Source organism: Zea mays, chromosome 9, assembly GCF_902167145.1.
Source record: "Zea mays cultivar B73 chromosome 9, Zm-B73-REFERENCE-NAM-5.0, whole genome shotgun sequence".
Taxonomy (NCBI): Eukaryota; Viridiplantae; Streptophyta; class Magnoliopsida; order Poales; family Poaceae; genus Zea; species Zea mays.
The window spans coordinates 64,724,869-64,737,882 of NC_050104.1; the positions used below are offsets into that span (position 1 = coordinate 64,724,869).

General features: G+C 44.1%; 1 protein-coding gene across 1 annotated transcript; it reads right to left on the reverse strand.

Annotated features, from left to right (window-relative positions):
* Window positions 1-6,325: 6,325 nt before the first annotated feature.
* On the reverse strand, window positions 6,326-9,107 carry LOC103638530 (alpha-1,3-arabinosyltransferase XAT3). Its single transcript, XM_008661422.2, has 4 exons — window positions 8,851-9,107; window positions 8,342-8,401; window positions 8,197-8,253; window positions 6,326-7,632 (listed from the first exon to the last, which is right to left on the reverse strand). Exons 2-4 carry the CDS (start codon window positions 8,364-8,366, stop codon window positions 6,449-6,451), a joined length of 1,266 nt encoding a protein of 421 aa, XP_008659644.1. The 5' UTR covers window positions 8,367-8,401; window positions 8,851-9,107; the 3' UTR covers window positions 6,326-6,448.
* Window positions 9,108-13,014: the final 3,907 nt, after the last annotated feature.

Genomic DNA, 13,014 nt, shown 5'->3' on the forward strand with positions numbered 1-13,014 from the left:
GGCACATGATGAATATTTTTCCTAGGCATATCTCTACCATGCATGTAGGAAGAACTGGAAGCATACATAGCATAAGAGTCATAGGCATGTGAATCAAAAGTATTACAACTCCTATGAGACTGTCTTCTATCATTGTACATAAAAGCATGGTTCTTTTTAGTACTACTTGCCATAGGGGCCTTCCCTTTCTCCTTGGCGGAGATGGGAGCCTTATGGTTTGTTAAGTTCTTGGCTTCCCTCTTGAAGCCAAGCCCATCCTTAATTGAGGGGTGTCTACCAATCGTGTAGGCATCCCTAGCAAATTTTAGTTTATCAAAATCACTTTTGCTAGCCTTAAGTTGGGCATTAAGACTAGCCATTTCATCATTTAACTTTGCAATAGAAGCTATGTGTTCACTACAAGCATCAATATCAAAGTCTTTACATCTATTGCAAATAACAACATTTTCTACACAAGTTGTTGATTTACTAGCTATTTCTATCTTAGCATTCAAATCATCATTAATGCTCCTTAAGCTAGAAATCGTCTCATGGCAAGAAGATAATTCACAAGAAAGCATTTCATTTCTTTTAACTTCTAAAGCATGAGATTTTTGTGCTTCTACAAATTTGTCATGTTCTTCATACAACAAATCTTCTTGTTTTTCTAAAAGTCTATTCTTATCATTCAAGGCATCAATTAATTCATTAATTTTATCTACCTTGGTTCTATCTAGGCCCTTAAATAAACATGAATAATCTATTTCATCCTCATCACTAGATTCGTCCTCACTTGAAGAAGCATAAGTAGAGTTTCGACTACATACCTTCTTCTCCCTTGCCATAAGGCATGTGTGACGCTCGTTGGGGAAGAGGGATGACTTGTTGAAGGCGGTGGCGGCGAGTCCTTCATTTTCGGAGTCGGAGGAGGAGCAATCCGAGTCCCACTCCTTTCCTAGATGTGCCTCGCCCTTGGCCTTCTTGTAATTTTTCTTCTTTTCCCTCTTGCTCCCGTGTTCCTGGTCACTTTCATTATCGGGACAGTTAGCAATAAAATGACCAATCTTACCACATTTGAAGCATAAGCGCTTCCCCTTGGCTTTGGTCTTGCTTGACTGTCCCTTGCGACCCTTAAGCGCTGTCTTGAATCTCTTGATGATGAGGGCCATGTCTTCATCATTAAGTCCGGCGGCCTCAATTTGTGCTACCTTGCTGGGTAACGCCTCCTTGCTCCTTGTTGCCTTGAGAGCAACGGGTTGAGGCTCATTGATTTGACCGTTTAGAGCGTCGTCCACGTACCTCGCTTCCTTGATCATCATTCGCCCGCTTACGAATTTTCCAAGGACTTCTTCGGGCGACATTTTGGTGTACCTGGGATTCTCACGAATGTTATTCACCAAATGAGGATCAAGAACGGTAAAGGACCTTAGCATCAATCGGACGACGTCGTGGTCCGTCCATCGCGTGCTTCCGTAGCTCCTTATTTTGTTGATAAGGGTCTTGAGCCGGTTGTATGTTTGTGTCGGCTCCTCGCCCCTTATCATCGCAAATCGTCCAAGCTCGCCCTCCACCAACTCCATCTTGGTGAGCAAGGTGACGTCGTTCCCCTCATGTGAAATCTTGAGGGTGTCCCAGATCTGCTTGGCGTTATCCAAGCCACTCACTTTGTGATATTCATCCCTGCACAATGAAGCTAGAAGAACAGTAGTAGCTTGTGCATTCTTATGAATTTGCTCATTAATGAACATGGGACTATCCGAACTATCAAAGTGCATTCCACTCTCTACAATCTCCCATATACTAGGATGGAGAGAGAACAAGTGACTACGCATTTTGTGACTCCAAAATCCGTAGTCCTCTCCATCAAAATGAGGAGGTTTACCAAGTGGAATAGATAATAAATGAGCATTTGCACTTTGAGGAATACGAGAGTAGTCAAAAGAAAAGTTCGAATTGACCGGTATCCTTCTCTCGTAGTTGTTGTGGTCGTCGTCCTTTTGGGAGGAAGTAGACTCATCGCTGTCGTCGTAGTAGACGATCTCCTTGATGCGCCTCGTCTTCTTCTTCTTCCCTTCTTTCCGTCTATGGCCCGAGCCGGAGTCGGTAGGCTTGTCGTCCTTCGGCTCGTTGACGAAGGATTCCTTCTCTTTATCGTTGATCACGATACCCTTCCCCTTAGGATCCATCTCTTTGGGTGGTTAGTCCCTTTGTGAAGAGAACGGCTCTGATACCAATTGAGAGCACCTAGAGGGGGGGGGGGTGAATAGGTGATCCTGTGAAACTTGAAAACTTAAGCCACAAAACTTGGTTAATCGTTAGCACAATAATTGCCAAGTGTCTAGAGAGGAGTCAAAACACAATAACCATAAGAAATCAATCACAGAGATGGCACGGTGGTTATCCCGTGGTTCGGCCAAGACCAACGCTTGCCTACTCCACGTTGTGGCGTCCCAACGGACGAGGGTTGCAATCAACCCTTCTCAAGCGGTCCAAAGACCCACTTGAATACCATGGTGTTTTGCTTGCTTTTTCTCAATCCCGTTTGCGAGGAATCTCCACAACTTGGAGCCTCTCGCCCTTACACTTGAAATTCACAAAGAAGCGCGGAGCAAGGGAGGGATTAGCAACGCACTCAAGACAAGAAATCATAGGAACACCACGCACACAAGTCGCAACGAGAGCTCACAACACAACTCAAAGAGTTCACTACTCAACTAGAGCTCTAATTGCTATCACAAAGAATCAAAGGCGCGGAATCGATGTCTTGGTGCTTAGGAATGTTGTAGGAATGCTTGGTGTACTCCTCCATGCGCCTAGGGGTCCCTTTTATAGCCCCAAGGCAGCTAGGAGCCGTTGAGAGCAATCTAGGAAGGCTGATCTTGCCTTCTGTCGACTGGCGCACCGGACAGTCCGGTGCACACCGGACACTGTCCGGTGCCCGATTTCTTTCCTTAACTGGCGCAGCCGACCGTTGGCAGCCAGAGAGTCGTTGGCGCACCGGACATGTCCGGTGCACACAGGACAGTCCGGTGCCCCCTTCTAGCCGTTGCCTCGGCCACGTGTCCCGCGCAGATCGCGCGGCCGACCGTTGGCCCGGCCAACCGTTGGCTCACCGGACAGTCCGGTGCACACCGGACAGTCCGGTGCACACCGGACAGTCCGGTGAATTATAGCCGTACGTCGCCGGTGAATTCCCGAGACCGGCCACTTCGCTCGAACCAGCCTGGCGCACCGGACACTGTCCGGTGCACCACCGGACAGTCCGGTGCTCCCAGACTGAGCAGATTCTTGGCTGCTCGAGCCAAGACATGTTCAATTAGATTTTTCCTGTTTCCAGCACTTAGACATAATACATTAGTCCACAAAACAATGTACTAAGTCTGAGAAACATACCTTTATTCTTGGTTTGTACTTTGTCCACCATTTTACATTTAAGCACTTGTTTAGACACTAAATCACCAAAATACTTAGAAATGGCCCAAGGGCACATTTCCCTTTCACATATCATACCTCATTATTTCTCCCTAGATTCTATATTTTGATGGATCGGTTTGTAATGAAGGACAAGGGTTTGGCATTGTGCTTGTTTCACCAAGAAATGCCTCTTTTGTCTTTTCTAGCTAATTGAAAACTTATTGCACTAACAATCAAGCCGAATATGAAGCCCTCTTATTTGGTTTAGAACCTTTATATAATATAGGAGTAAAACATGTGAGGGCATTTGGTGATTGTCAACTAATTGTCCAGCAAGTTTTAGAGGAGTATCAATGTTTAGTCCGCACTTTGAAGAGTTACCTTGAAAAATGTTGGGACATAATCCGTTCTTTTGATGAATTCAATATTCGGCATATATCCAGAGATGAGAATTGCAGAGCTTATAACTTGGCGCAAGATGGATTAGGTTATCAGATCAAACAAGGAATATTTCATGATGTGGAAAGTCTGATAACCAGGAGTGTGCCAAATCCCTAGACCGTTCGGGCTACATAGCCGGACCGTCCGCGATGAGCTCAGACCATCCGGACAAGGAGTTTGGACCGTCGGACGGTACCAGGGACGTTTCCTTAATTAATTCGGCTAACAACACAGTCGATGAAACTGATTGGAGGGTGTCTATAATTAATTACCGCTGTAATCCTAGTATTAGGACAAACAGAAATGTTCAGCGTACAACTTTCAAATATGTTTTAATTGATAATGAACTTTATCGTCGAACATCTGATGATGTCTTTCTTAAATGTTTGGGCCCTGATGATGTTATATTAGCTACGGCCAAAGTATAAGAAGGGATTTGTGGTACTCATCAATCGGCTCCAAAGATGAAGTAGCTATTGAGAAGATCTGGCTTCTAGTGGCCCGACATGATAGCCGATTGCTTTAAATACTACAAAGCATGTCAAGTATGTCAGAAGTTTGCCGATCTGCAGTTAGTTCCCGCAGCTGAACTACATCCTACTATCAAACCTTGGGCCTTTAGATGGTGGGGTTTGGACTTTATTGGAGAAATTTATCCTTCGTCATCAAAGGGGGCCACACACTACTTCACCAAATGGACTGAAGTCGTTGTTGCTCTGAAGAACATGACACATAAAGAGGTAATTGAGTTTATAACTAAGCATATCATTCATAGATTCGGCATTCCCTAAACTTTGACTGCAGACCAGGTGACTTCTTTTATGTCAAAGGAGGTACATTAGTTTGCTTAATTATATAAGATCAAACTGCTCAATTCTTCTTCGTATTATGCTTAGGCTAATGGACATGCTGAGTCTAGTAACAGGACATTGATTAGCCTTATAAAGAAGAAAATATGTGATCATCCTAACCATTGGCTTAAGGTTTTGTTTGAGGCTTTGTTGGCTCATAGAATATCTAAACATCGTGCTACTAAAGTCTCTACTTTTGAGCTTGTTTATGGATAGGAGGTTGCCTTGCCTATGGAGATAAGCCTAAATGCTGGCAGGTTTGCAAGGTAGAACGATCTAACTATCGGGGAGTATTATAATTTGATGACGGACAATATTGATGAAGTGACCGATAAAAGATTGGTGGCTCTAGGAGAGATCGAGAATGACAAGATCATAATTGTCAAAGCTTACAACAAGAAGGTCAAGGCTAAGTAATTTCAAGTTGGAGACCTGGTCTGGAAGACCGTCTTACCACTAAGAAGCAGAGACCAAAATTTCGACAAATAGTCACCAAGCGGGGAAGGTCCTTACAGAATCACACAGGTGATAGCAGGTAATGCCTACATGTTGCAAACTTTGCAAGGAAAGAACCTAGCTAAGGAGCTGAATGGTCATTTCTTGAAGCAATATCATCCTATTATGTGGCAAGATGCTGAGAAAAATCGATGTTGTCACATCGAGTTATTTCCATCCTGCACTAGTGCTTTTGGTTCGCTCAGCTTCCCCAAAAGGCAGTGGGCATGTGTTGAGCACCGTTTGTGACACTTGGCATGGCCGAACGGTCTGGCCTTGAGGACTGAACGGTCCGACCCGTGGACGGTGCGACCTGCGGATGGTCCGCGATTAGATTAGATCAGGCGTAACTAATCCTTTTTCCGCATGTGTTTATCCCTCTAAACCCATGACTGCTATTGGGAAACGTCTAGGAATGGGTCCGGACCTCCCATATATATAAATGAAGGGGTACGGCCGATTGCGGACACCAACAATCGAACCAAAATCAATATATCTTTTGTTCTTTACATTTTGCCCAAGGAGTCGATATATCTTCCGTTCTTTACCTTTGGCCCTAGGAGTAGACAGTAACGTAGCGTTCTTCACCTCAATCTTCACCTCGCTTCCACTCTACATCGTCTGAAGACGTCTTTGGTGGCCTATCGATCCCAAGACAAACCCTGAGATCTCTCCTCCCCGACGGGACACCTCCCGGGAGCGAGATCCAGGTGTTGTTTGCGAACGCCGCCGCTCCTGCGCACGTGCGGACCGTCCGGTCACCAAGCGCAGACCGTCTGGCCCTAGGCTGCGGACCATCCCCGCCTCCACAGAGAGTACCGCCGCCGGCACACCTCGCAGTGATTGGCGTCCAGATCGACGCCAATATGCGGTTGCTTAAATAAACCACCACTAAAAATCATGGATTTCTATATGCAGTTGATTAAAAAAATCGCCACTAGAAACCATGGATTTCTATACGTGGTTTTCTTAACGAACCGTCAGTATAAATATGATGTGTACTGACGGTTTTCTTAAAAAACCGCCTGTAAAAATAGCACTGATGGTTGATAACCGAATATGCCTATAAAAATTAAACCCCGCCTCAGACATATAATACACATAGCATCTATATAATGTATGCATACTAAATCTAAAAATAAACAAAGGCATAAAACGGGTAAATTAATATAAGTAACTTTTACTAATATTACTTAAGTTATTACATCTCTCAAGATTGTAATCAACTACTAGTGCCATGCTAGTCTACTTCATGCCTGGCAGCTAGTCTACTCCGTGGTGATGGAGTTGTACACTTGCTGCATTGCCTCTCTGAACCGGTCGATGTCCAGTGTGACGTTCTGGCCCTCGAGGAAGGTCTCCCAAAGTTTGCCGCTGCGCTCTATGGAGATCGGGTCGGTAAACACAGGATGGTCCCTCGGATACTTGTACTTGAGCGTGGTCTCCTCCGCGTTCGCCTCGTATTCGACGTAGCGGAGTCCCATGTCCGGCGCCGGGTCGCCGAAGTCGAACCGGCATGGGTACTTCAAGTTTCCCCACGGGATGATCTGCACTATGGTGCCGTTGTGCGGCAGGAACACCATGTTGGTGAGCCCTGCGCCGTGCACGCCCACCATCACGTCGCACGAGTTCACCACCCCTGCGATTTTGGCCATATCGCGGACGTCCTCCGGTCCCGCAACGACCACCTCGAAGCCGAGACCGGCAAGAGCAGCGATGGCATCCACTTCGTTCGTCACCTCCCTAGAGTGGCGCCGCAGGACAAAGACGAGCCGAGGCTTCTGCCCGCTGCTCCTGCTTACGGGTGTAGCCCATGGCCGCCGCAGCGAGAAGACGTCGCGGAGGAAGTCACGGAACCCCATCATAGTGTAGCTGTTCCGGGAGAGCGCCGGGTTGATGCCAAGTATCCTGTGGCTCTCGAGCCCGACATGCGCCGACGGGAAGCAGCGCACGGCAGTGTCCGCGTCGAAGTCTATGACCGGGTAGATGGACAGTGCAGTGAGGATCGGTCTGAATTTGGCCACCCATTCAGGCTGGTAGTCGGCGACAAGCAGCTGGACGTGGCCGTTGTGCTCACGGGCTGTGATGTAGAGTGGGACAATGAGGTCAGTCATGGCGTGGAAGAAGTTGGTGCCGCAGCCGCCGGTAGAGAAGACCACCGCTGGCACGTCGTGCCTCACGGTGCACTTGGGCGGGATGACGAAGCTGAAAGGCTCTGGCGCAGTGGACCGGATGCTGACCTCCCGAATCCTCAGCATGGTCTCTTGCTCCCACTTCCGCGTGTACGGCCGGATTGTGATGGTCGAGTTGTTTGGTCGGAAGTTGGATGATGAAAGGACGTAGACTGTGCCGGCCATGCCATGGATCCGCAAGTCACCTTCCATTTTGCAGGTGTCTGAGTGACGATTGCTCCAGTTGCAGGTAACTTCGCTCATTGACGGCGCTGACACATCTGTGTACCACACAAGACGGATTAGAAAATTCGCTAATTAATACTGCCCTGTTTGGTTCCACGAAACAGGAATTGAATTGGAAGAAATTAGAAACATTTCAAACACAATTTAGAGTCTGTTTGTTTGGGGTTATAATTTAAACAGATTATATAATCTAACTTATTTTAAATAACACTTGGCTCAAAAATAACTAAGCTAACAGAATACTTATTTGTTATACAATCTGACCAGATTATAAGAAAGTTTATATAATCTGACTAGATTATATGTTTATCAAATAACAAATGAAATGGATTTGAGTATCACATATACAGTGAGAACGGTAAGGTGCAAACACAAGACACACTATTGTAAATATATGTTAAACGTAATACATCTATTTTCTTTTTTACTTAATGGATGCTCTATCCGACGGCTGTACTTGCACTGGCGATACCTAGGAAACAGACTACCGCTCAACATTTTCTGCAGATTCATGGCAGGGATTCGAAAAAAACAGCTCAAAATGCTATGTACGATGGCTTAATATAAAGTTTTCCCCCTCAAATCAAAGCCTTACGTACGTTTTGCAGATTCTGCGTCAGGTGATTGTTGCTGCTGCCGTCTTGCACTGTCCAAACCTTGAATATATAGCCACCATTTTGTGTCAAGCATTTCGCATAGAGAAGTAGATGAAAGCAGAGAGTTCAGTACATAATCTTAGCTCACCTAACGATGATACTCTATGAACCATTTCATTTGTTATTTTTTCAAATCCAGTCTCCTTAACTGCAGAAAGCCAAGGTAACAAAGTTTTGTAAGCGCTATATAACCTGAGCTTGAAATGACAGAATGCTTGAAATGACAGATGCATACATTTCCTCTAAAAAGTCTATGTCAATTTACTCTGAATAATAATAAACACAAAAATTCCTATTGGTTCCCTAAACCCTCCTCCAACTAGATATATACGAAAGCACCACTACTGTGGATCTCCGATAAAATTTTCGAGGATCAGCACAATTAAACTGAATGCTCTTTGCCAAGTAAAATCAAAGCATAAATAGCCAAATAAAAATTGAAAAAATCTTATAAAACAAACATACATGCCAAAATTCAAACTGCAATTTTCAAAGTGAAGAGAACAGCAAAATCACAACTAATGGTAATCAGGAGAGATGAAACAGATATGAGATGATGTGGATTGTTGAATGGAAAGCATGCGCAGGATGACTTACAGCGCGCAACATGTGGCAGTAATGAGCCACAGTGCGGCCCTTCTGCCGCCGCTCCCGTGGTGCTGCTTCGTTCTCTCGTGCCTCCTCATCGCCTCGCATAAGCCCTTGCACCACGTCTCTGAATTCTGAAATGCTCAGCACTAGAACTAGGAGCTTCTAACTCAGAGCTTTTGGAGAAGCATGCCATTCTTTTATCGCATATCGATCCGTGCTTTGAATTGGGAGCACAACAATCTAGGGGCTGACTTGTGCGCAGCATTTAACCTCACGCACATGTATGCACGCTAATAGCAGCGACGCGTAGAAGAGGGAGCCAACTTTTAAAAAAAGATCACTGCAGCACGGTGTATTTTTATTCCTAGATTCAGTTTCTTGGAATACCAACGTTAATTTAGCAGGACCTGAAGCACCGACGAACGCGACGATTGTTACATGTTTGTATCGTGGACTATTTTTAACTTGTTAGGCCCCCTTTGAATCTCGGCGACTAACAAATAAGTTCCTAATTTTTAGTCCGTTTAAATACACATACTTGAACTAGTTCACTGAAGGACAGGTGAGGTGACCAGGGGTGAATAGGAGCCAATCAAATTTTGTTACTAAAAACTGAAATTGAACACTTCATTTTAATTGAGACGAAGAAAGCGATCAAATCAAAATTATATCAGCAAACCAATGATCTCATGATTTCAAATTACAAATAGTTGAACTAGTTGAGTATTTTTTGGAGTCTCTTACTAGTAGATAGTTAGCGTTGGTGAAACCAAACTAATTAGGACTAAGTAGTGTATCAACTCGTGCTCTTGGTTATGAGCTAGAATTTTTAACAACAAACGTATCAATTATTGTTTAATACCTCTTACTAATAAAAATATTTATATTAAATTGTATTTATTGTCTAGTAGGATGCCTGGATACTCACTACAGGAAACTAGTTAAAGAACGTGGGTGACAAACCGTCGAATTTAATGTAATAAGCCGACGAACTTACAATAAGAACGTGGTTTACCGACGAATATAGCCGACGGTGATTTTTGGACGAACTTAGAGAAGTAAGTTCGACGGCCCCGACGAACTTAACCTTAAGAACGTGGTTACCGTCGAACTTAACATTAAGAACGTGCGTTTTTAAGTTCGACAGGGGCCGTCGAATTTGTTCCCATAAGTTCGACGGTACCCACGTTCTTAATGTTAAGTACGTCGGGGCCACGTGGCCGACGAACTTATTTGGCATGCGTGGGTCTGCGTGGGCTTCACATTAAGTTCGACGGTACCCATGTTCTTAATCCTTTTCCAGAAAAAAATAAAAATTACAGAAATGAAAAATTAGAAAAACATAATATCACATGCAATACAGAATATCACATACAATACAGATTTTAAACACATGGATATATGTTCATATCACAAATTCACACAAGTCCAAATACATAAGTTCACAAATTCACATAAGTTCACATCCATAGTGCACATTTTTAGTTCACAAGTTCAAATACACAAGTTCAAACATTAGCTCCATCGCTCTCGATCAGGACATCGGATTGTTGTTCGTAGCTCCACCACTAGAATTGAGACATCTGTCCGCAAAGTCATCGTGAGGGGGAGGAGTCACTTGATGACAGCCGGAATCCTACAAAATAAACCAAAATTCTCATAAATATACAACTGAATTAAATCACATGTACACAAAGATATATGAAAGCATGATAAACACAAAATGTGGCTTACAAGAAGATCACAAAATGCTGGCATTAAATCACATGTACATGAAGATATAGGAAAGCATGTTAAACACAAAATGTGGCTTCCAAGAAGATCACAAAATGACATGTACACCAAGATATAGGAAAGCATGATAAACATCTGTCCTAGCCTAAAGTGCTGCCATCACAAGAAACAAAGCAGCAGTGGAGTAGTCCCAAAAAAGAAGGCCAATTTGTTGCAGCGTGAACAAGTAGCAAGCAGCATGAATAAGGAACGTATCGCTGGTGATGGAAGTGGCTGTGTTGGCCATGGGGGCGTCCCCAAGGCCCCATTGGATGTGTAGGATATCCCCATGGTGGTGGCGGCCAATATCACATACCTGGTTATGGAGCAGGAAGAATCTGTCCTCTAGGGGGCATCGACCATTGCATGTCCATCTGTGGGTTTCTTTGTCCGGTCTCAGAACCCAATAACCAAATAAAACGATGCATGATTATAATTGTAAATGAAAGTAAATATACTACAAAACTATACACGTGTTTCGTTAGTGTTTGGGGTCTGTCCAGATTGTGACGGACGGGTGAACTGGGGTCCTGTTGGGGACTTGTTCTCAAATGCTAAGAGTTAAGAACAAGACAACATAAAAAGTGTTAAACGTTAAAGTCCTTCGAAGCATTATCTCCCTTCGGATATAATGGATTTCGGACGAAGGTTATGAAGGTCATACCTTCATAAGCACAATAAATGATGAAGAAAGATTCATATACAAAATATGGAAAATAACATAAACACTTTAAACATTATTACCAATTTATTTTTATTTGTGTTACTGTATAAACAATAACAAATTATAAATGTACCTTCGGCTCGAAGGAAAGCAAGGGTACAAGCGTGACGCGAAAGCGAATGCCAAGTCAGCGTGAACAGTACGGGAGTACTGTTCATCTATTTATAGGCAAGGGACGCAGCCCATGTAAAATTACATTCATGCCCTTTACATTTGCTAATAACTCTATAGTAATTCTTCGAGGTCTAATTTGCCTTTTCATCTTTAAGTCGGTTCTCCTTTTCTGCTGTCATGCCGAAGCTTTCCTGCCCATAGCTTCATGATCACCTTGTCCTTCGTCATAATCATCTTTCGTCTCGCTCAGGCTTCGTCCTGACCATGCTCTGTATGCTCATGATCCGAATCCGAAGATACCTGTTCACATATTTCACTTGGAAAACATTGTCAAATCATGTTTTTGAGGACCTTCGGAAGCCGAAGGCCCCCAACAGTAGCCCCTCGCAATATTAATTTGCTGGAATGATAAATTCAGATTGCGATATGGACGAAGGCCTTAAGCCGAAGGTCCGAAAAAACACCTTCCCTTTGCTAGAATAGAAATAGTCAATGACAAGTGGGGCCCTACCACTTGCAACGTATTGGGCGTATAAATAAGAACGCACCGCGAGCACATTTAGCACGCTTTCTTGCCATCGGCTCTTGTCTTCCTAATTTTTAGCTCTTTGCACACCAACGCTTGGAGGGCTTTTTAAATTTTTAAGCTTCGTCTTTGAGAGTACTTTCCTAGCATTTTCGAAGATGTCTGAAGACAAGAAAGCTATCGCTGAGTCGAAGCTAAGCCTTTCCGAAGAGATGAATCTCGGCTTCCTTGAATCAATAGCAAAGACAAATACAGAGAAGATTACTAGGGAGATTTTAGAGGGTTTGTCTGAAGACAATGGTTGCAATGACAGCTATGATGTGGAAAGTGGTGGTGAAGATTCCGAAGATCGACCTTGGCGACCAAGCCATGCAGTTTTTGGAAAATCAAGCATTATACAAAGTCATCTTGTCAATATGAGGGGTAGATATTTTCGGGATTTATCTATTGTGAGGGCTGACGAAGGAGAGAAAACTTGTCCGACTCCCGAGGAGAATGAAGTCGTGATATTCCGAAGCTTCTTTAAGGCTGGACTTCGGTTTCCTTTGAGCAGTTTCGTGGTAGAAGTTTTGAAGATATTTGAAATCTGCCTCCATCAAATTACTCCCGAAGCAATCATAAGGATGAGAATCTTCGTATGGGCCGTGAAGAGCCAAGGTCTGGAGCCAAATGCAAAAAGTTTCTGCAGTATGCATGAGTTATTGTATGAGACGAAACCATGGGGTAAGGAACAATATCACAACAATTTTGGCTGTTATAGCTTCGGTGCCCGCTCTGGGTCAAGCTGTCCCGTGCCAACTTTTCGGAAAAGATGGCCTGGGGACTGGATGAAGGAATGGTTCTATGTGAAGAACGACTTGAAAACGCGAGAAGATATTAAAGATATCATTATGCGCCCTATCTGGCAGCGCTTCGGCCTTCAGAAACCGAAGGTGGAAATTGACGAAGCAGCCGAAGAATGCCAGAGGGCCTTCGGCGTGGTTTGCTCTTTCATCGGGACAAGGGATTTGACCCAAGAACACATTGCCTTCAG

Bases quoted from the DNA above. Each gene is read 5' to 3' on its own strand.
- LOC103638530 (XM_008661422.2), bottom strand. From the start codon at position 8,366: ATGGTTCATAGAGTATCATCGTTAG. The intron at 8,254-8,341 runs GTGAGCTAAGAT...TATATATTCAAG, and splicing joins TCATAGAGTATCATCGTTAG to GTTTGGACAGTGCAAGACGG. The intron at 7,633-8,196 runs GTACGTAAGGCT...TGTGGTACACAG, and splicing joins TGACGCAGAATCTGCAAAAC to ATGTGTCAGCGCCGTCAATG.